The sequence below is a fragment of the Abramis brama genome, assembly GCF_963993115.1.
Source record: "Abramis brama genome assembly, chromosome: 18".
NCBI lineage: Eukaryota > Metazoa > Chordata > Actinopteri > Cypriniformes > Leuciscidae > Abramis > Abramis brama.
The window spans coordinates 8072711-8098320 of record NC_139980.1 but is presented as its reverse complement, the minus strand read 5'-3'; the positions used below and the strand labels follow the sequence as shown (position 1 = coordinate 8098320).

Here is a 25610-nt window from a genome sequence, read left to right as displayed (position 1 = left end):
AATGATTAATCTATTAACTTTTACACCATTTCAATACTTTTTGTTACTTTAAAGTTGAATTGTGTCTAATGGACAAACAAGGCCTGTCTTGAGTCTTGAGACTTGGACACACACAAACACACACACACACACACACACACACACACACACACACACACACACACACACACACACACCTTCACTGCTGAGAGACTCAAATGATTAATCTATTAACTTTTACACCATTTCAATACTTTTTGTTACTTTAAAGTTGAATTCCCTTGACAGTGATACAGCAACACAGTATGAACATGTTGTTGACACTAACTAAAAATCCAAGAATTAATAGATCAGATTAATACATTTATTTTAAAACTCATGCACATGCTTAAAGGGATAGTCCAACCAAAAATAAAAGTTCTGTCATCATTTACTCACCCTTATGTCGTTCCAAACCTGTATAAACTTTACTCAACAGTGTTCACTTTTTATTATCATACAATGCAAGTCAATGGGGTCCAACAACACTGGACCCCACTGACTTTCAACTTGTATGGCCAATTTTTTTTCTCAAAATATCTTCTTTTGAGTTCCATGGAAGAAAGAAAGTCATACAGGTTTGGAACGACATGATGACAGAATTTTAATTTTTGTCTTAACTATCCCTTTAATTGCAGTCACATTGAACTATTATTAAAATCTGTCTTCATGGCGAAAACTGTGTGTCTTTGTTTAAAGGTGGACAAAAAGCAAACAGAAACTTTGACGCAGCTTTTTAGTGAGGATTAACGTTGCGGTAACATTGTGTCACGGTTAGACTCGGCTCTGTGGAAAACTGGTGTGCTAACATGGAGGAAAGTGGGAAAATGTGGGCTGTTGCAAACCATGGTACACAGTCATGAATGGCACAACACACACACACCCCTCGTTACTTTCTGTGGTGAGTCAACAGAGGGTTAGATTTACTTATTTGGTCTCGATGTTGCAAAAGACAAAAACTCTGGAGCTTAATATAGAAGCTGTCAGGGGAAATATGCGACTCCACTGAATGATGGAGTGTGAATAAATATGTGTGTGTGTGTGTGTGTGTACGTGTGTGAGTGTCTCCACTGTAATGACAGACTTTGGCTGCTGAGTACGCAAGAGAAAAATGAAATGGACAGAAAATGGAGCGACATAGGAGGTCTGTAACTCAGTGAGAAAGGACAAGGTGAGAGGTGACGGAGAGGTCAGCCAGGTCTGGGATCGAGAGCGTATGGGTGTGACTCCACACTAAGAGAAAACAGACGTTAGCTGAGGGAGCCTGATATTACAGCGGCATTAGAAACGGTGGTGAGTCTTCATATCTATTCCAGAGAATGAACAGACCACAGACCATTAGACTGGATACGTCCCTGGAGTCATTAATTCAAAAAGAAACCGTGCGTGTGCAAGAGAAGAAAGAGGCAAACAAGTTCTGCTCCAAAACCTAGTAAGCTGTCTCTCTGCCCACCGTCTACGTAGGCAGCGTTCGAACTGTAATGGAGCCTCAGAAGTGACCGATTTGGAACGCTCTACATAGGCAGCAGTGCAGTACAAAAATAGCACTCCTCGCTGGAAACCAGACTTATAATAAACAGAGTTTGATGTTAGCATGTTGATAAGCTAATGGGGAAATAAATAAGCATTATAATACATAAATTACAACATTGATAATAATAAGAAATGTTTTTGAGCACCAAATCAGCATTTTAAAATGATTTCTGGAGGATCATGTGACACTGAAGACTGGAGTAATGACTGCTTTGCCATTTTTAAAAAACATTAAAATAGAAAATTTTAATGTAATAATTAGATTAATGTATTTATTAATGATTTTTTTTTTTTGTATTGATATAAATGCAGTCTTGAATTTTTTTTTTGAATTATAGTGTTTATTTAAATATTTAATTGCACAGTATTTTAATAATAATAATAATAATACAACAATTATTAAAAATAATTAATTATATTTAATCAAATATTTAATATACATTTGAATTAAATTTAAATACATTTATAATTTACATTTTTCTCCCATCTGTGGCATCTGGGATTTCTTTTTTAACTAGGCTTGTTGCAAGGCATCACCTTCTTTGTATTATTTATTTATTTATTTACAGATAAAGTCCAATAAAGAAGAAAGGAGGGAAAAAAAAAAATCTCAATAATATATCAGGATTTTATAACTATAACTATACACTACACTGTACTACAACTATTTTATATATTACATATTGATGATGTAATATCAGTTCCAGTATGAAGTATGTTGGAGCCATCATGATTAAGGTGCTGACCTTTTGGAACAGCCTTTGAGTCGAGAACGTGCCTAAGATGCATTAATATGCTCACTAGATTTTGGAACAAAGCCACAAAAAAAACGCCCTTATAGACTGAATGCATATGAGCAACAGAAAGCCGAAGAGCGAAGAGCTTCTTAACTCACTGAGGCTGTATTGCAATGTTCATTTTCTGCGCCGCACTGCCAAAGCACAGGCGTGATAACAGAACAATGTGATAAAATTCATCTCTTTCATCCACTTTCTAAGACTCTCCTCCACTCAATAATTCTTTCCCTTCCTTTCCTATCTCCCCTCTCCCACTCCCTCTCTCCCTCATATCTTCAGCTCGGTGAGAGGCTGAAAGTTGAGGATTCTGGTTACAGAGGGCATGTGAAGAGAGGGGAGAAAAAAAAGGGAGAAAACGAAACGAGAGCATCTGCTTTCATCCTCATCACAGTGGGGAAGAGCTCAGCCATGTCAATCACACAGACAGCCAGCTGCCACACACACACACACACACAGATGCAGTGGAATAAACCCACATTCTTCATATGAGAGGAGAAGCATACAAACCGAGGAGTCTAACAGTCGCTCACAAACACCTCCTCTCAGCATAGAGAGCTTTACACAAGCTCAGGAATGCCCTGTGTTAAATGCTCTGCTAAATCAACCTTAAAATCAGCCCTTTCCCTAGATCACCTTACATATTGTGGGTGTGTGTGTGCTTGTGTGTATCTGTACGTTAGCGGCTTTTAAAGCTTGTACTCCAAGTTCTCCCACATGAAATGAGGGAATGAATATGTGCGCGTGCACACACACACGCACACACACACACACACACACATTAAGGTGGTCTCAGCTTGCAGCTGTGTTTATTTATTCTGCTGGATGCTGGCCACTGGAGTTTAAGGCCCCCACCTCCTACCCCCACCCCAAAATAAAAAAAACACTCTCACACAAAACCACCCACTTCATACCAAAATACCCATCAGAGCATCGAATCCTACGAACCCCTATACAGCACCCGCCACCTATCACAAAACATACCCAACTCACACTCTGACATTACAGTGTTTGTTACATCACAGGTCGGACATTATGACATATACATATATCTGTGTGTGACTGACTCAATTTTTTAGGGTTCTTTGATGTATAGACAGTTCAAAGAACAGAATTATTCAACAGAAATTAAATGCATTCCTGCTGAATAAAAGTATGAATTAAAAAAATTCTTAGAAATTCTTCTTGTATAAAAAAAAAAAACCTTACTGATCCCAATATCTTGAACCGTAGTGTATATACTGTATTGTATGTAGTATATGTATATTATACTGATTATAAATATAATAACAATTAAAAACAATATTAATAATAATAATAAATACATGTAATAATGAATGAAACTGTTTTTGAAAACAAAAAGTAGTCTATTTTGAGTAGGACATTCTATTATATATATGTTTGTATTTTACACTGATTTTATGGATGCATGCAACACACACAGACACATACATTTACACAGATATTACAAAATATCCTATTGGCTGCAAAAGTTCCAGCTGGTTTCCCAGTCTCCTCATCTTACTGTAAAAATCCAATGCAGTGTTCTTACAAAGCATTACGACTATGAAAGAAGAGTCTCTCTGAGCGAAGGGTCATTGCAGGTACAGTCGGTCGCCGAGCTAATGGGTGATTTGATTGGCCGTCGTGTTCTCATAAAGACCAGCGTGATTCATCTCCGAGCTCTCTTTAGTACGCGATTGGTCGGTGGTGCGGAGAGATGCGAGAGGTGAGAACGAGGACAAAATCATTTTGTTGCTGGAGAAACAAAGTGGTCTGAGGTGAAATCATCTTAAAAATAACAAAAACATCAGCAACCTCTAAGACCCCGTCGAGAGTTTTATGCTATCAGCTCAGCCTGTGTGTTTTCACAGGAATCTTTGAACTTCACTTCATTTGCGCCCTGATTTTATGTATGTTTTTAGTGGAGGCCTGAAAGTCTGAATTCCATAAAACTATAAAGCTTCACGTTTCAAACAGCTTATTAAGTCATACAAACAGCGAACCAATTAAAACTGTCCGCGGTTCAAGAGTTTACATAAACATACAGTGTTCATCTCCCACTGCCTCAACTACATAGAGTCATATCTGTACGCTTATACTCAAAATACACACTCGGGCGCACAGACATGAATAGAAAAGGTTTTGATCTCACACAGAAGAGTTAAAAGGTGTTGGGTCACTATGATTTATTAATGTTTCTGAAAGAAGTCTGTTATTGCTACCAAGGCTGAATTTAATTGATACAGTAAAAATAGTAAAATTGTGAAATATTACAATTTAAAATAACTTATTTTTTTTTTTATTCCTGTGATGGCAAAGCTGAATTTTCAGCAGCGAATTAATTTTTTTAAATAAATCCTACTGACCGCAAATTTTTGAACTGTTGTGTACACACATTTATGACCGTATAAACAGTAATGGTGACTGATGGCGCTTGACATGTTCAAAGACGCGTCTCCAGTGTGTATCACAACAAACTCACTTTCAAACAGGTCTTATGTCTATCATTAAAGGTTTTGCACAGACTCGAATAGCATGTGGATGAATCGTGAATCTACGGCGCCAACAAAAGATGATTGACAATTGAAGAATTTAAAACTATGGATCTGACAAAAGATTTTTACATTTTTTCCCTTAGCCTGGAGGAGGCCATGGAGTAGAACATATGGACTGTTTCTGTAGCAAACCGCACTGATCTACTCCATCTACACACACACAACTCTCACAAACATACACACGCTCACAGCTTTGGTCCGATTTCCCGAAATCTGCCCCAGTCCTGAGCCACATAAACCTGGCTGCATGATTCAGCCGCCTGGAATACCAGCGTTCCCACAGGAAACCTGGAGCAGCTCACACATGTATGCACATACACACACAAACCTAAAGCTCCCACTCTGGCAAAAACCTAAAGGAACTAAAGGTCTCTCTAATCCAGGCTAAACACGACAGCATGGTTGTGCACTCAGAGGGTAATTACAAGCAAATTGAAAAGAAAGTGCAAGGTCAAAATACATATTACATATGGCAGACCAAAATGAATGTATAGTTCCAAATCTGAATATATAGTTGTATATTAAATTATATGAATATAACATTACTTTTTTCCACTATATATTTTATACAATCGGCTACACACACACACACACACACACACACACTACTATATATATATATATATATATATATATATATATATATATATATATATACACACACACACATACATGAATGCATATACATACACTACCATTCAGAAGTTTGGAGTTTTGAAGTTAAGAATTTTTAATGCTTTTAAAAGAAGTCTAATGTTTACCATTCATTTGATCAAAACTACAGTAAAACGGTCAAATATTTTTATATTTTGAAATATTAATAAACATAATAGTTTTATATTTGTACTATATTTTAAAATGTAATTCATTCCCTTTAAAATAAATATAATTTATTTCATTTATAGCATTTTGAGGGGTGAACTTGTCAAAAACAATGAGAAATGCTTAATTCTACAATGAAGTTGTTTTGGGGTCCCTTGGTGGACTCGATTCAATGGGCAGACCGAATTTGGATGACAATGGCATAAACAGAAGTGCAGTTGCAAATTACTACTCAACAAGTGAGAAATAATCATTGGTCAATAGGTTGCAGATGATTTCATGCACTGTTGCTCTCATTTCTGGATTCCAGTTTATCAGGAATTTTGTGATCTTTATCATAAAAAGCTGGCTGATACATGTTGAAATAATTATGGAGAAATAACATGCGACCACTGGATTCCTTTCTTTAAAAAAAATAGCAACAGACGACAACTGAACTGATGTACACTTTGTATCAGTCATTACTACAAATAGTAATGCTTGTAAAAACAGTACTAACTAAGAATGCAGACAGCTATTAAACAGGAATGCACATTGCATCAACAGTAACAACAACTAAATGATGAGAACAAGAAATCAATTATGCAATCCAGCAGACCTAATGCAATGAATTCTCACACAACCCTTCTCCAAACTTTTGATTTTTAAAGTAGGGAGAGTCATCACTACCTCATATTATGAATCATCAATGTGTTGCATGCAACTAATACAAAAGCATGTGCACCATTTTTATATAATACAGAGTCTGTCTTTCAACATATATTCATGATTTATCAGATTTCATATAATTAATTAATATTAAAGATCTGTAAATGTATATAATGATAAATAAATATAGATAAGATATCTATCTACATATCCTTTTTTTTTTTCTTAAAGATGCCCTCATCTCAAATGCTAAATCAGTATGTTGATCATCGGATTAAATTAAAATGAGTCTAAATGAGATTTTGTGTTAGATGGAGCCCTCACACTCATACAGACAACGTGGCAACAGTTTGGTGCGTAACGTAGCATGGAAGAACTTGACGTCTATTGGAGACGTATAGACGTACATGAATTGCTATTTGTAGTCATTCAGTCCTACACACAATCACATGTAAAAAGTCCTCAAAACAATTGAACACTGGATTTGTGAGTGTGTGCGAGTACCTCCACATAATCTTTGGCATGGCCCCAGTCACGCTTAGAGTCCAAATTGCCCAGACTGAAGCACTGCAACTGCCCGAGATGGATCTTCGCCACAGATCGACTGATCTTCCTAGTTACAAAATTCGAACCTGAAAAAACATGTACACACAGATCGGGTAAATATTAGTATGAAGCATTCATTCTGCCTTGTCAGGCTCTTTCCCTCATTTTTCTTTTTTCATTCTTTAATTTTTTCTTGTACCTGTAAATTGCATTCATTTTGAATCCCCCCCCCCACCACCACCACACCCAACACCATACATAATGTCAGTGCAAATGTGTGCGTTTCGGCCAAAACGAACAGTTAATGTGTCCCTCTCGTACACACAGGCATAAAAACGCACTAACATTCACACACAGGGATAAAATCAGAGTCTTGTCTAGTCAGTGGACCACCCTGGAGAATCTGTAAGCCAGTCCAAAGTCCTACTGAGCTGCCAGACACACACACACACACACACACACATGCTTCATCTGTGGGAAACCTTGGACGGTCTCGTGTCCTGCTGAGTTGTGCTATAGCTAGAATCAGACAGAGGTGGGAGTTCTAGACGAGAACCTCCAACGCCTATAATACCAGGCCCAGGTCAGAACAGGAACACACTTACTTAAGTGTATAAGTGAATGACGACTATTACACTCTTGACTTGGGCTAAAGCCTGCTTGTGTGTGCGTTTTTGGCCATAAAAGTTTTCTGTACAAAATCAGCAATGCCGGGAAGATCATGCCCTATTACTGCTAAACAAAAGTCACCTACAAATTTGGGCAGGCTAAAACATACCCACACAAAAACATTGTTAAATTGAGTTACTGATATTCTCAAATATCTACATTACAAATATATTAAGCTTTTTTCCACTAAGTTTGATGATTTTTTTTGTTGGGCACTGGTGTTACATCAGACTCAAGAGTAAGGATTTTTTCCCTGATTGCCCGGTTAGGCTAGATTTCTACTTGCTCTGCCATCGTATTCCACTGGCCACATCATTTTTCATGAAATTAAATTGATAATTTTATACTTACATTTTGTAAATGAATCATTTGAAATATGCAACGGTTTCAGCTATTGTTCAGTATTTATTTCCTGCAAGTTTTCATATAAAATGACTGATAAAATGTCTACTTTAAATGCAGTGTAAATTGCTTTGAATAAAAGAGTCTCCCAAATACATAAATATAAATATATTAGAAAATCCTTTAGAAGCATTTAGAAGCATCCCTGTAGCTCAGTAGAGCATGGTGCTAGCAACGCCACGATCATGGGTTCGATTCCCAGGAAATGCATTAACTGATAAAATGCCTTATATGCAGTATAAATTATTTTGAATAAAAGCTCTGCCAAATGCATAAATATAAATTTATTTGAAAATGATCTAAAATAATGTTTAAGCATTCCTGTAGCTCAAACAGTAGATCATGGCGCTAGCTACGCCAAGGTCATGAAAATCTATACCTCGAACACAATGCAAGTCAATTTGGATAAAAGCATGAAGTGTAAATGTTAAAAATATTATTTATTATTACACACTATTCACATTATCAAACGTTAAGTTTTCTTTATTAAAAAAAAAGGCAATGTATACTTTCTGTAGTAAGCAGAATTCGCAACCAAATGTCATAGAAAACCATGTTTACATTTGCAAGGTACTAAAATGCTTATAGTGATGAAAAAATTTAGGATATAGCACTGACCCGAAACTTTTTCACAGTGGCTCTGAGCCAGTGGGTCATCTTAATTGCTAAGCCCTGATCCGTAAAGTAAGCTAAAATGAAAATTCAAAAAATCATAAGTGAACGGACTCTTTCCAAGGCAGGATGTCCGTCATGGGCCCCCCGTGCGCGGGCTTGCTGCTATCACAAAGGGCTCTTTCTAATCCGTGCTAAACGCAGCTCACGACCAGGTGCCTGAGCTTGGCACGAGAAGAACAGTTTAAAATACCACACTGTAAACAGCCGGGTCAATCCGTCGTCACAGACACGCCACAGGGGGGACTCAAGGATCTGATTTCGGTTCACTCATTTAAAAAAAAGAGGGGGGGAAAAAAGCGAATCGTAGCCGATTGACCAAACCCTGGTCAGCAATAATGGGTCGGCTATGCGTCTGTGTGCAAGTGTGTTTAAAAGTCCAAGACAGGCCATTTCCGCGCACCGGCTCCTGTTTCCAGTCGGAGTGTAATTAGGCCGTCTCTTAGCACACGGTGGGAAGCTGTGACGAGGAGCAGAGTCACAGGGAGTCGACCGCAGGGAGCTCTCATCAAGTCTAAAACAGCCCAGTTTAGGGCTGGTTTAGACCGTGGTTATGCGGACAAGAGCACGGCAAAGCCTCAAAGCAGGCGGCAGACCTGCAGGTGTGCGTGTTGGCAGTGGGAATGTGCCCGGGCTCTGTCAATGCACATTTTAAGAGTAATGAGCAAGGGTAATGTCGAGTATCAAGGCGAAATTTAAAAATGGATGGAAAGACGCCCTGCCAAACCAGGTGGAAATAAAGTGCAGTCAAGATGTCTGGTCTATCAGTCACTGACACTCAGATATTTCCAGCATGTGAAAAAAAAAACGACTGTCAGTACAAGGCCCTGTTCCTGTTTCTTGACACATGTCTGAACACACATTCATGCAGATGTACACACAAGAACGCATAAAATCAGATTGCCACGTTCATTTAAATGAATGACAAAAACACACACCAGCACCCTGATCTCTTTCAGAACCGGCAAAGTTGCGGTGTCAAATCAGAAAAACAGTAACAGGGCTCAAAAATGCAGATGGCCTGCAGACCTGGGAGTCGGTGTGAGACAGTTTCGGGCCTGAACGGTCACTTGCCGTACTGGGTAAGTACTGTGTTTTACTCTCTTATGTACAGTACATGCATCATTATGCTTTAGAAACTCGCTTTCTGTGACATTTGGTTGTGAAAAGGTAACTATGGACTGTATAACTTCCAGTTATTATTGCAAATTTGTAAAAATGTATAATAAACATTTTTAAAAATAATTTTTTCATAAAAAAAATTAAATGTATAAATGTAAAATTATATAAAATTCTATCCATAAAAAAATATTTTATATAATAAATTGCATCATAAATATAATTTAATATTTTTTTATATAAAAATAATAAAATCAATGAACCTCACATACCTAAAAATCCTAGGTAGTCACATTAGACAAAAGCTTTTTTACAGACAAAAAGAAAAATCATTTCAAATTAGTATTCAATCAATCAATCAAAATATAGGTTACATGACAAAGATTGCAAGTCTATTTTTGACCTTGTCAAAACTTTTTGACCTTTTTGAACTTATTTTTGAGTTTTTGTCTCTTTATAATATTATAATATTAATAATAATAATACAAATAATTGTGTTGGGGCCAGTAAAAACACTGCGGGGCAAGAAGAGAATGTGAACTACTGGCCCAAGTGGGCAAGCAGAAAAAAAAATCCTTATTGTTGAGTGCAAAGTAACAAACTATGCCAGCTTTGGAGTGCATGTGGGAGTGTGTGAGAGAGATACAAGGTGAGGAGTGATGTTTAATTTGAGACATTAAAGGAGCATCTCGTTTACTTCCCTTCTTTGTTGCCATGACTGCACGACAACACAAACACAGGTGTGTGAGGTGGGTAGTCAAGAAGTGAAAGAGCAAAACATCTCACAGCTCATCCAGCAGTGTGTACGTGTGCGCGTGTGTGTGTCTGCGATAGGTGAGAGGTCCATCGACACCTTCATACAGGTGCAGCCCCTCTCACCTGGAGAGGTTTAACTTCTTAAAACGCTCGTCTTTCAACAGGAAAGAGGGAATGTGAGCAAACAAAAAGACGAGAGATGAGTGTGTAATGGAGGAGCCCTTTAGATGTTGTCTGATTGACTGGCATGACCATTTCTCTCATATAGAACTACACACTATTAGACGTACGAATCTGAATAGGTGTCAAAGTGCAACTAGTTTCACATGCGCACACACCCCAGACGTCTCTGTGGTGGATTTGTAACAGATTATTTTACTCTTCTCATCTTTCGTAAACTCTTTCGAAGCTGGTTTGTTTATTGGTGTAAGTGGACACCGGCTGAAATTCCAAAGTGAATTCCAAACCAGATTAACTCATCATCGCCGGCCCGCCCAATGACGGGAGGTTACCACGGCGATCGGACAGGAAATGAAGTTGGCTTTTTTCACACTATCCCATCCATCTCTCCCCCTGTCTAGCTATCACTAACCCTCCTCCACCCCTGTACTCCCTTTTTCCTCGTCTTCCTTCAACATACACACACACACACAGTTGGTTAAAAGTCTAGTCTGCAATGTTTGTCTCACCGGCGTAAAAATTCCTGCCACTAACGCTAGTGGATGATATCACTGCTCTTCCTGTGCTCTGAGGTTGTGGGTGGGGGCACAGAACAACACTCTTGTTGTTGAGAAGATGTCATGGCTGCACCCTTTACCAAATGTTGTGTCATGATACTCCCCCGTAAACCAATCACAACGAAGCTGGCCACACACAACATTCTCCCTGGACTCTTGCATCACTTCCTTCACTGTAGTCTGCAGCACTGTTATTAGCTGCGTCCGAAACTGCTCCCCATCCACTATATAGTGCACTATATCGGGTGTCGGCCATTTTGTAGTGGTGTCCGGATTCTGAGTGAACGACATCATTCCCTACATTCGTTCACTATGTAGGGAACGAATGTGAACCCACAATCTTCCCACAATCCTCTCTGAATTCGAGTGTACATCAAATGCTTAACCACTATTTCCCACAATCCATTGCGGAGAGGACTGAGCTCCTGTGAAAGTGCGGGAGCGAGCGAGTTTAAACCAGAAATTGCTTTACAGCTTTCTTATTTTTGCTTTAACATTTATTTCATGCTAGTTTTAGTTTATTTTAGTTTTTTAAATATTTTTTATTAATAATCCTTACTTGAATAAAACATTAAAATATTGAAACAATATTATATAGATGAATTTTAAAATGAAATGATATTAATAAGGTACATTTTATAGGTATATAATTTTTTTATTAAAATATATTATTTAGGCATTAACTCAATATAATGTGTTTTACTAACAGCCAGGTGTTTTAATAATTTGTGGCATTGTTGTTAATTCGTTAAACTGTAAAGAAGAGATAATAATTTGGTGGATGATTTAAAAATATTCAATAATCATCTGTAAGTAGCGTATTCATTTGAATGTAATCGTAACAGTAACCTGAGGCGCTCAACGACCACGGCATCTGTGAGCGTGAGAGTTTCTAACAATTTCAATCGATGAAACTACAAAGCTGGCACGGAGGTATATATATAATTACAAAAAGTCATTATGATTGTTATTGTTGTTAATATTATTTTATAAAGTACGTAACATGTAAGATAAAAGGAGTTATATCACTACGTGTGACGAAGCCGTTTCTGCTCCAGCTCCAGCTCTCCGACGCACAGTGTATACGTCAGCGTCCAAATTCACTCACTTCATTTCGTTCACTCCTTGCAGATATAGTGCACTCAATTGCCATACACTGTATAGGGATTAGTGAATGAGTGAACGAGAGAGCGGTTTCGGACACAGCAATTGCATGTTTTAAAACCTAGTGAGCCATCTTGATGTCTTGATTTGTTGGCTAGATAAGTAGAATTCTCTCAGAATTAGAAATGAAACTGTCACTCCGATTACAATCACTGAAAATGTCGCCACTTCAAGCACTTATAATGGAAGCCATCTAGTGCGTCACACTACACACTTCCAATGTAAACAGTTCCATCGCGCTGCCATCACAACACTGACAGCGCATTCACAGGGTAAAAAACACTCCAGAGGTTTCGTCTAGAAGCAAATATTAGTTACTCAGCAAACTTTGAAAGTTTGACACCTAAAATAGACAATTTAACACAAAATGGACTGATTAATTTGCCTCATTGTTATCAATCTTTTGGTTCTTAATACATTAAAGTGAATTTATTTTCTTGAATATCAAATATATTTGCATGTGCAGTGAGCATACAGAACTATCCAAAAATCTGTAAAAGTATTTCACAATATTACTGTTTTTACTGTAATGCAGCCTTGGTGAGCATAAGAATGAAAAAAATAATAATAATAAAAAAAAATATATAAAAAAAAAATCGCATTGACACCAAACTTTTGAACTTTAGGGTAGTTGAATTAAGTTAAAGAGAAAGTTCACCTAAAAGTATCTTCTTTTGTGTTCATTCGACATGACGGCATGTAAATGATGAAAAAACCCTTTCATTTCTTGAGAGAACCTTTAACATACTGGAAGCATTTATGAATTCTAAATGTATTTGTGTGCAAGAATTACATTTTTAAACTCACTGTTAATATGTTATAAAAGGGGGTTGGAGTTGTTAAGACTGACCAACAACAAAATGATATACGTGTCATATGTTTTGAAGAATGAGGTGATAAAGTTATAAGGTCTAACACATAGCAGTGGCTGCTGGTTACTCCACATTTTTCACAACCAATGAAAATACCGTAAAGTTGCCCCTAAGTAAAGTACTTTCAGTTTCTCTGCACTAGAACAACCAAACATTCAATTATTTTTTTAAAGCTATCTGCAGTATGTAGGCAGATCTTGTGTGTGGTGTGTGTCTTAAACTCTGACCTCTTCTAGGACTCTCATGATTGAACAAGATCCCATTCACAGCAAAGAGGTTATAGGCTTCCCTGAAGTTGACCACTATCCAGTATGCATAGAGCTTAGCAGCACCTGTGGAAAAAAGAGAGAGATAAAACAAGGGAGAGACAGAAGGTTACTGCAATAGCACTTTTAAAGAAATGTTATCAATAATTCAGACACATGATGATTTTCAAATTATAAAATATATATATACACACTACAGTTCTAAAGTTTGGGATCAATAAGATTTTTTAAAACATTTTTATAAAATAAGTCTCTTATGCTCAACAAGGATGCATTTTCTTTCATGAAAAATACAGTAAAAACTATAATTTCAAATTACTGTTTTCTATTTGAAAATGTAATTTATTCCTGCGATGGCAAAGCGAAATTTCCAGCATCATTACTCCAGTCTTCAGTGTCACATGACCCTTCAGAAATCATTCTATGCTGATTTGGTGTTCAAAAACATTTCTTATAATTATCAATGTTAAGCAGTTGTGCTGCTTAATATGTTTGTGGAAACATTATAAATGCGTTTACTGTAACTTTTGCTCAATTTCAAATTCAACAATATTATTGATTTGACTGCACTGACACAATTGGACGAGAACTGAGCTGGATGACGACTTCATTTCATCTATAAAGCAGCTCTGCAGAAAACAGTGTACTAATTTAATAATTGATGATCTTTACAATGGAACTGAATCAACACTGAACTGACTTCAGCTGAATAATGAAACTTTTCTTTAAGAGCTGCTGTACAGCCGAAATGAACCGTTTGCATCACTGAATCATTTTCCTGTAATCACTGTCAAGCTGCTTTGAAACAATCTGTATTGTATAAAGCGCTGTATAAATAAAGGTGAGTTGTCTTGACTTAATGGCAATTTAAATTTGCATTACTGAATAAGACTATTAATCTCTTTCAAAAAATCTTACTGACCCCAAACTTTTGAATGGTAGTGTACATATTTTATAAATATACAAAAGTATAAAGGAACCGCATGTGTGTGTGCTGACCATAAGGGGATCGTGGGTAAAATGGCGTGGTCTCTTTCTGGGGAATTTCCTGTACTTTCCCATAGAGCTCACTGGTGGAGGCCTGGTAGAAGCGGACTGTGTCAGTTAAACCGCAGGTCTTCACAGCATCCAGCAGCCGAAGTGTACCCACCCCATCAACATCTGCGGTGTACTCAGCCAGGTCAAAGGAAATCTGGCAACACAAAGCATGTATGCATAAGACTTAATGCAAAAGTATACAAGTAAATGGATAAATTAAATTCAGTGTTATGACATAACCCAATAACCTAAGCCAAAAAGTTGCCAGAGTCAACATAAACAATTTAAGGAAATATGAAAACAAGTAAGGGTCTGGTAATAAAACTCGGCACAAAACCCTCAAAGCTGAGAGAAACATTATTGTCCTTGATGGTTGATATCAAGTGTCTTTGTTTGCATAGAGTTGCATGCTCTGCTGTTAGTGGAAAACACACAGAGCATCAAAGGGTTTGTCTTCTAGCTCATGTAAATTGGGTAAAACAACTAAATGCTGTGTATGAATGACTGTATTCGGTGCATATAGCTTGCAAGCAAATCAAAAGAACAACAAAATAATATCTGACAATATTGCATTTTTTCTGTTTTACATTATCCAGGAAACCTCTCTAGTTTGAATTAATAGTGTGCTTGAAACTATCACATTAACAAAACTGACAATCAACTAACAATCTGAACCTCAGGTTTTGTGAACTGATTCACTGATAAGATTTGACTCGAAAGAAGAATGTCATCCCTTCTTCTCTCATGAAAGCGGGAAAGAGAACAAGCAGATGCCAAGATTATCTGTAAATTTAGATTTTAATTTAGGCCTGTTTCTCACAAAACTCTGCAAGATTAATATAGTGCACGATACCAGTTTTGTACGTTCGCATTTTGATAACTGGAAACCCTAGTAATTGTATTTGCATGGAAGAAAACAACCATTAACAACCACCATGTGTTCCACAAAGAAAGAAAATCATGGGATATGTAACAAGGGTATGAGTTAGTTAATAAATGTACATTTTTGGGTGAACTACTTTAATATTGCAAATAGTTTGGGGTGCTACATCATGCGACTGAATTATTACATGATGTGTTTTTGAGAGAGAAGGCCTCTGCTCTAATTTAACGAGTTCAGACATACTTAATTCCCAAACACAAGCGAGCCGGGGAATCCCTAACTGAAACTGAGATGGTAAAGATATGGTGAGAAAGACAAGACAGGGACTGAGCAAGAGCAAGCGAGGGAGAGACTAACTAATCTAACCTGTTCCTAAAATTTGACACACACTTCTCAGAATCGCACCTACACGATTTTCCGATGAGACAAACCCTCTGCAACAGGCATGATCTGAATTAGTTCTGAAATACCCAAGTGCGCATCTATAACCACACCTCAGCATGAAAACAAAAAGTGACTGACAGCTGATTATCGTGAGACTGAAACTATATTTAAGTGTCTTCGCAACGCAAATTCGCATCACTTTCAAAATAATCCTTATAATGCTGGGATGGATTGACTTTAGATGTGTTGCTTGGCGGTCGTCCAATAGCTATCATTACCGTTGCTGGGATAATTAGCCTTAAGTTTTTTGGACTGTGCAAACATGCTCTTAAATGTGAGCCAAAACATTCAATCATACCAGTTAGAACTAAGAGAGACATGTTTCTGTCAGGTACAAGAAGATTTATGTTTTTAGATTGTGCCTTGCGGAGAGCTTTCACGGCATCTTGCCACCCTGCAAGCAATTTGCATTTCTTGGGCATTGTTTTCTCCAAACAAACAGCCAGGACACTGATTTCAAATGTCACAAATATGCCAAAATAGTGCTATTAGAGGAACACCGATACCGTAATTTGCTCGTTCCAGCTGTTTCTAGTAGCAGTAGCCATTGCGTTGATGCAAGTGAACTCAAAATTGCTCCCTGCATGCATTTGTAGGCTAAGAAAAGACGTGGAAATTACAGGGATTTTGTTGTTTACGCAAGTGCGGCCGCATTTTACACGTTATCCGAAGTGAGTGCTACACTTGTGTGTAGAAAATTGTGCAGCGAAAGCAATTTCTTCGTGTTTCCACAGCAACTTGGAACTGTCAGGGGGGCAGAATTAATGTCTGCCATTGGGAAAGTCCCCGTGCCCCAGGCGACTCGTGCACAAGCGAACACCCTTTTCTCTTTTGGCTCTACCTACCCCCCCTTCCCCCCAATCGATACTACTCCTACACTCCTCACGGCTTCGGCACGTCAGGATTGGAATTCATCAGCTAATTAAATCTATGCTTGAGATGACACCAACTTCCCTCGCTCTTCTGCCTGCTCAACCAGACACGCTCACCTCATCATTCACTCGTTCCCTCAAACATAAACACACATGTAAACATGGCAACAGCCTGGATCATTATGGGCTGCGGTTGGGGTTGCCCCAGGCGCAAGTTGTCTGAAGCAATCGCAGAGCCAATAACAGCTTGAGTGTGTGAGAGCTGAGGGAGGGAGGGGAGAAACCATGACTGCGAATAATTAGGGAATCATTTAGCCTGTTACAGATGTCCTTAAACTGTCTCCATCCTTGTAAAAACAAAGCTCTATTTTTACCACATCTTATGTTTCCAGAAGACAGCGTTTCTCAACCATTTTTGTCTCGTGTAGCCCCACAGCTCCATCAGTAGGGCTCAAGTACCCCCTTCATTGACACAAAACTAGAGATTTTAATTCATTTTGTCATTTGATTTAAATAAAAAATTATATAAAAAAATGAATTATTAATTATTTTTAAACTAGAGATGCATCAAATTTTATTTTCTAATTTATTTATTTTCTAATTTATTTATTTTATTTTCATTCAATTTTATTTTAATGTGTTGTTTTTAAATAAGAAAGATTTAAATTAAAACAAAAAAATAATTTAATAAATAAGAAAATAAATAACTATTATAATATTTTATTTATTTATTTTATTTAATAATTTTATTATTATATATATAAAAATATATATATATAAAAAATAATATATATATATATATATATATATATATATATATATATATATATATATATATATATATATATATATATATATATATATATATATATATATATATAATTAACTAAAACTAAATAAAACATTAAGTGGCTGACCTTGCTGAACATTTAATTTCAAACACATGGCTAAAAAAAAATGACATGAATTTATTCTGGGAAGGTCTTCCATTAGATGTTAAAACAAGGCTGCGGGATTTGTACCCATTCAGTCAGAAGAGCGTCAGTTAGGTCAGACACTGACGTTGGGTGATGGGTTCTGGCACACAGTCGGCATTCAAATTCATCCCAAAGGTGTTTAGGTCTGGGCTTTGTACAAACACTTCTAAAGTGACGAGCATAGTGCAGTCCACATAATCCGACCACACGTTTTTCATCATGCTATTTCATTTGCTTGAGAACAGCACAGACACACACAAGGTTCTGTTCAGCTCCTGACAGTTGACAGTTAACCTTGCGCTGACAGCAACCAACAACTACCACATGTGAGTGGTCTCTGACTGAACCAACTCTCTGACACACACACAGCACATGTGTCATCACAGATGACAGGTGCTGTCATTTAGGAGCTCAAAAGAACGAGTTGAGCAATTGTGTGTGCTTATCTGTATGTCAAGCAGCCTATACTAAACAATGTTGAAACTGACAATGCACAAACTGATATGCCAAAATCCGCAACGCTGAGCATCCGCCTTAGTTTTGTTGCATTAAAAGAACTGAGCAGTGCAGAATGCGCTTCAGATTAACATAAAAAACACCATAATATCAAATACGAGGGCTTGACCTGCTTATTTTGAGAGAAGATGATGAATGCTTCCAAGCTATAAATAGCTGTAATTATAGACTCTGGTGTCTAGTAGGTCTTTCTGCAGACCAAATTCATTACCATATAATTTTTTTTACCCTCAAATGTGTGTTGTCATTACATGCCATCCACTAACATGAGTTGTATTATTCTCTGAAACAATACAACTCACAATCTCAGAGACTCTCACTTGTCCAATCGATTACCCTTCATACCCGCTTGTTTTAATGACTTGCAAATGCAAACATTTTGTTCTCCGCATTATATTGAAGACTGTCCCTGCAAATTCTGATTTAAATACACCAAAGAGGTAATGTGATCTAGCTGGATAACATGACAATACAATACAACAACAAAAACTAAACTAAAATATATATATGAAAATACATAAATAAAAATATACTGTAAATTTAAAGGGTTGGTTCGCGTTATTTCATTAAAATATCGTCATTTGTGTTCAGAAGATGAACGAAAGACTTACGGGTTTGGAACGACATGAGGGTGAGGAATAAATGACAGAATTTTTATTTTTGGGTGGACTATCCCTTTAAATTGATCAAACACACAGTATATGTTTCTAAAAAATAAAGTGAATATCTTTTATGTGTTAAGGCGTGTACAAATATTGTCAGGGCAGTACAAATATAAGCTGCTGGCCTGACTGGGGGCAAAAAAAAAGATTGTTTCCTTATTGTTGAGCCCTGCTTGAATATCTTGAACTTACAGTGTACAGATCTAAAGGTCATGCAGACAAATGGCACCAGAGAGAGTCCAATAATATGCACAGCTTAAAAAGGAAGCAGAGAGGTTTCTGCGATACATGAAAAAGCACGACGTGGCGCTTTGAGATTTTTCCACCAATCTGCATGAAATAAAAGACGTAAAATAGAAACGTTGAGTAAAGTACAAACATCGATAACATTTCTCTGAATATAACGTGATAACTGGTGGTTTATGTTTTTGAATTCAAGCCTTCTCTTTCATCCTATTTTACATTCATCACAATCTTAAATATCATTAATCATTTTTAGAGTTTACTTTGGAATCACACACTATACTAATCTGCCGTTGAATATTTCCTGATTCTAGTCTTCCAGTCACTTGAGCCAACATCTCTGGTAATGCTATGATCCAAACTATCATTCTTTATTTTTATTCTTTCATTCCTTACTTCTGTTCAACATATTTCCCTGATGTAATGGCAATAATAATACTAATACTAATAAATAAGAATAAGCATAATCAACGCAAGTATATAATAAAGGCTTCTCTTGTTAACACCTTTAGGGCAGGGCATGAGACAAGAATGTGTCAGTTTATACCACACAAAGGATGAACTGTTTATTGCAATACCTGCTTTTATTCTGCAAACGGCTATTTTCCACCTCTCAATCAAGCGTCGAGTGCTTGTGCCAGTGAATTCACAAAAACTGGCATATTTTTCAGATGTACCATGGAGTGTCAATCAGACTCCTTCTAAAATTTTACGAGCTGATGTTGATAAGTCAAGCCATCTTAACCCATTTTCTTAGACTGAATATTGCCAAAAAAATACAAGGTGTACTATGACAGATCTTGCACTCGTTCCTTTGCCTAATGTGAAACAGTCAAAACCTACGTGAGATTAGAGATGTCAAAACTGTTTTTGTTTTTTTGACAACACTGCTTGATGTGCTTTATGTTGCAACTTTCCAAAGATGACAAGTTTATAGGGTCATCTTTAAAAAAAACGAAGAAAACCCCCCCCCGCTTCAACACACTTGCATTCACAAACTAAGTGATGTGTCTGTAACTGGCCAACAAAATATGCACACAAATACTTAGTCGGACATTCATTAAAGGTGGTATCAGCGATTTCAGGCCCAAACATAAATGATCACATTCATCTAATCTTTCCTAACGATCCGCTAGCTGCCCGCCCCATAAGCATGCCGTCAAAAAAACGCGTCTCTGTAGGCAGCCTAGGCTCTGAGATCTGCACACAAAAACAGTTGTTTTCACCCGGTTTAGCCAAACACTCAAAACCAAAATAAATAGTGTTCCAACCAATCACCAACAGGGGAGGGTGTTGCAAGGTTTTCGCGTGCAGCCGTCATAGGCAGCCGTGCACAAGCGCAAAACCTCACAACACCCTCCCCTGTCTGTGATTGATTGGAACACTATTTATTTTGGTTTTGAGTGTTTGGCTAAACCGGGTGAAAACAACTGTTTTTGTGGGGGTTTTTGTGTCAGAGACGCGATTTTTTGACGGCATGCTTATGGGGCGGGCAGCTAGCGGATCGTTAGGTAAGATTAGATGAATGTGAACATTTATGTTTGGGCCTGAAATCGCTGATACCACCTTTAAACATACATAAATAAATAAAAATGACCCACTGATTATACTTAATATAATATAATTAATATAATATACCTATAGAAATACAGTACAGTAATGCTTATCAAGGCTGCGTTTATTTGATCAAAAATACAGAAAAAAAACAGTAATATTGTGAAATATTATTACAACTTAAAATTTGAATGTACTTTAAAAAATAATTTATTCCTGTGATGCAAAGCTGAATTTTCAGCATCATTACTCCAGTCTTCAGTGTCACATGTGACATCCAGTCTGTCACATGATCCTTTAGAAATCATTCTAATATTCTGATTTATTATGAGTGTTGGAAACAGTTCTGCTGCCTAATATATTTGATGAATAAATGGTTAAAAACAACTGCATTTATTCAAAATAAAAAAATATTTTCTAATAATATAAATCTTCTTTACTATCACTTTTTATCAATTTAACACATCCTTGCTGAATAAAAGTATTGATTTATTTCAAAAAAAGAAAAAAAATTGCTGACCCCAAATTACTGACCAGTAGTGTATATTGTTGTTACAAAAGATTTCTATTTTTAAAAAATGTGCTTATTTTTTTTATTTTTTTTACTTTTTATTCATCAAAGTATCCTAAAAAAGTATCACAGGTTATGAAAAAATATTAAGCAGCATAACTGTTTCCAACTTTGATAATGAATCATCATATTAGAATGATTTCTAAAGGATCGTGTGATAGGCTGGAGTAATGATCCTGAAAATTCAGCTTTGCATCACAGAAATAAATGATAATTTAAAGTATAATAAACTGAAAACCAATTATTTTAAATTGTAATAATATATCACAATATTACATTTTTTTCTGTATTTTTGATCAAATAAATGCAGGCTTGATGAGCAGAAGAAACTTCTTTCAAAAACATTAAAAATAGTAATGTTTCCAAACTTTTGACCTGTACTGTATACATAATGATTATAATGATTAGTCTACCGAGTAGCAAATACAGAAAAAAAAAAAAAGATTACATAGTTTTTCTACCGCTCCCAGTGTCTGAATAAGCATGTTATACAACATGTCTACCACACAAACAAATGTGTTTAAAATGCATCTGTAGTCCAACCCTTAAAAGAGTGACAGAAATGGGAGTGCAAAGATTATTATATCTCATAATTAATCACTAGTTTAATACGTGCTGTCATTTAGATAAATCAAAATCATGTTTTTAACGTGATGTAACGCCACTGAATAAAGGCCTGTTTGTTGGCGGTGACGTCAGTCCTTGCAGGTGACAAGAGTGGAATGATTTACACAAGCAATTAACTGTGTGTGTCTGCGTGAAAGCGTGAGCGCTTGCATCCTCTAGATACCCAATTAGGAAACAAGGAAACTTAGGCTCAGTGTAACACAAAGTCTCCTACACTGCAACCGCGACTTTAATAAAAAATGCTGTCGTCATTAGCGGAAATGATTCTTGAGCTGAGAGAGTTATCTTTCAGTGTGTCACTGTGTCACATCTGTCTACGAGCATGTGTACAATGCCAAAAGTCTTACCTAGACAACACTTACATTGTACATCAAACACGTTCTAGTCCAACACCGGTATATGAGCTACAGCTCTGCACTTATCCAAACACAAACACAAAGCTCATGCCAATCACACCATACCTAACACTGAGCAAACAGATTCTGCCGGCACTATAAGAGAGATATCTGTGCAAACACAAAAACACATTCACAATGAGACTTTCGGAGTCGAATAGAAACATACTAACCATTTGGAATTGCCGGAGAGGTCAACTCAGAACAACGCAGCCCAAATACCACAGATGTTCACATGTGTTCTCAGTTTAATTGCTTTCAAATTAAAGTAAAAAGTCAAAAAGTGATTCGGAAAGAATTAAAGTTCCTCTAATCAAGCAGGGTACATTAATTTATGATTTTTTTTCTTCTTCTCTCATATACACACTCTGCAGCCCTGTGTGTGTTTGTGTGTGTGTTACTTGCCTCACAATCTCAGCCAAAAAAAGTGCCACTTCAACTCAGAATCATGTGATCTAAGTTTGATGTGGTCGTACGTGACTAATTGTAGTTTGCTATCCCACAAGGCAGCTCCATTTGTGGTTATTTGATAATAACCGCAAGGTTTAAACTTGTACAAACATCAAAATATAAAGGACACTGTGCTTTTTTTGGTGGTAAAGTTGACATTATGGTTTACAACTTTTCTTTATCTGTCGCCAAACAACATGCTGAAATGCCAGTCAGAACCGTCTGCATTCACATGTAAATAACGCCTTTATCTCTCCTTTGTGTTTGCACACACAGACCTCCTGAAGCTGGTATATCCCACCTGAATAATGGAGTGTTCTTTTATTGTTATCACCTCATATTTCATGTTAAGCATGTCTAACAGGTGCTATAGATTTTCCATTTTAATGTCATAAATTAATTATTAGATCTGATAGATTTTGATATTTTTGGATTTTTATTCAGACACACAAAAAAAAAAATGTCATTTTATATTATATTTAATAGAATCATTAGTACTTCTCCATTTAAAGAGATGCTGTTCAAAAGTTTGGGGGCAGTAAGGACTGTTATGATTCTGAAATAAGTCACTTGTGCTTACTGCTTACCAAGGCTGCGTTAATTTGATAAAAAATTCGGCAATATTTAATATGTGTTAAACGTTATTTATTCCTGTGATGCAAAGCTGAATTTTCAGCATCATTACTCCAGTCTTCAGTGTCACATGATCCTTCAGAAATCATTCTAATATGCGGATTTGATACTCAAGTAACTTTCCTTAGTATTATCAATGTTGAAAACAGTTGTACTGCTTCATATTTTTCTGGATTATTTGATGAATAGAAAGTTCAAAAGAACAGCATTGATTTAAAATAGACTTTTAAAAATAGAATTATATATATATATATATATATATATATATATATATATATATATATATATATATATATATATATATATATATATATATATATATATATATAATGTTTTTTTTTTTTTTTTTTTTTTTTTTTTTAAAGGTTACTTTTGATCAATTTAATGTGTCCTTTCTGAATAAAAGTATGAATTCCTTTTTTTTTAAAAATCGTACTGACTCCACACTTTTGAATGGTAGTGTATATTAGCATGTAAATTAAATACAATTTATAGTAGTAGTAGTAATAATATTAAAAATAAAACAACTTTTACTTAACACATAATCATATATATATATATATATATATATATATATATATATATATATATATATATATATATATATATATATATATATATATACACACACACACTGTATATGTTTGTACTGTATACTGTATATATAAAAAATTATTTTTTTTTCAATGCCATATTTTTTCTTTTTAAAACAATTCTTTCTAACAATTTTAAAAATATATAGTTTGTTCTACATAAATTATTAGAACATTAAATTTAAAAATATTTCTGAAATAAGCAGGAACAGGGCAAAAGAAGGAACAGTTTGTCGAACTCTATTATAAATCATCAATCATTTCAACATTAATTAGTCGTACTAACAGAGAGCTAACATTTTGCTGTGCAACATTAGACCCGAACACCCCATAACTATTTTAATTCAATCACAGCTCATTACAGTCTTCGCACTTGTTGTCTTTCCGTCATATATCCTTCAGATTTATCTGACTGACTCAAACAGGACTATGGATGCTCACAGACAAAGACAGAATGTGGAAGGAGGGAAAAAAGCACCTCACTTTCTTCCTGAAACATTCCTGTAAGAATAAACAAATAACCTCCAAAAACCGCCAAGCGGCACTCTCAAACAAAATAGCACTTTGCTGACCCCTGTGTGTAATAACTGGAAACCGAGCATGTGTGTGTATGTGTTTTCTCTGCCACTCTTTTTGCCATATCCAAACAAAGTGTGGCGAGCATAAAATGTAAACTACAATCAGAGAGTAGCAGTGATCTACCACTTCATTACAGCGGGCACTGATTGAAACGCCCATCTTTAATGAACATACCCGGCTAACACACACATTTAACAAGTTAACAAGCCTAAACTGAAGGTATAATTAAATCAAGCTTGTTTATTTTTCCACATAGCAATCCTGATTGCGGTTGTCACAGTATGACAGCAATCTTTAAATATGAACTACTCTCCCTCCGTCTTATGTCTGTGCTTAAAGTACTTTTTATTCTCTTTGTTGAAGAGCCACAGCTGTACTAAAGCTCTATTGTGACAGTGAGCATCCTGCTGTTATCTGTCATCACAGCAGATGATCCTCCTGATGGGACACCCAGAACACCTCCCAATTATTAGAATGGATGCCTGTTCTGTTGGCCAGTGTTTCTCAGTCAGTTTCCATCTGAATTATTTAGTTCCATATTACGGCAGCTGCTGTATTTAACTGTACGCGTTCAGTGTGAGCCTGCAGGTGCTGTCTGGATCTTTCCATCCTTACAAACCAACCATTAAGGCTCATGAATCATTTTAGACAAACAGTGGCTCTAAAAAGTATTTGAACAGTTAAGCCATATTTAAAAATGTATGAATGTCTTTGAATTATATCAACAAAATATCAAACCAATTAGCATTTATATTAAAAATATATATAGCACAAACGCACTTTTTAAGCAAAACATTTCACAAACGCTACTTTGCTAGTACACCTGTGTGAATTTAAGGGGAACTGACTTGAATCCACCAAAAATGACTCAAAAAGGCGGCAATAGTTCTAAGTAAATAATTATTTGTTCACCGTTACCAAATACATTGACATTCAGACATTTTTAAGTGATTTGAGTGTCCAAAAGTATCCAAATAGTTTTAATGCCACCATTTAT

The 25610-nt window shown here is 36.2% G+C and overlaps 1 protein-coding gene across 2 annotated transcripts in view; it reads right to left on the bottom strand.

Annotated features, from left to right (window-relative positions):
- The window catches only part of gmds (GDP-mannose 4,6-dehydratase), a 67362-nt gene that overhangs the window by 32050 nt on the left and 9702 nt on the right, over nt 1-25610 (bottom strand). For both annotated transcript variants that reach the window (XM_084091434.1, XM_084091435.1), the window contains 3 exons: nt 14576-14768; nt 13538-13642; nt 6878-7005 (listed from right to left, as the gene is read on the bottom strand). In XM_084091434.1, the coding sequence (XP_083947560.1) occupies nt 6878-7005; nt 13538-13642; nt 14576-14768 (426 nt within the window). The remainder of the gene's footprint in view (nt 1-6877; nt 7006-13537; nt 13643-14575; nt 14769-25610) is intronic.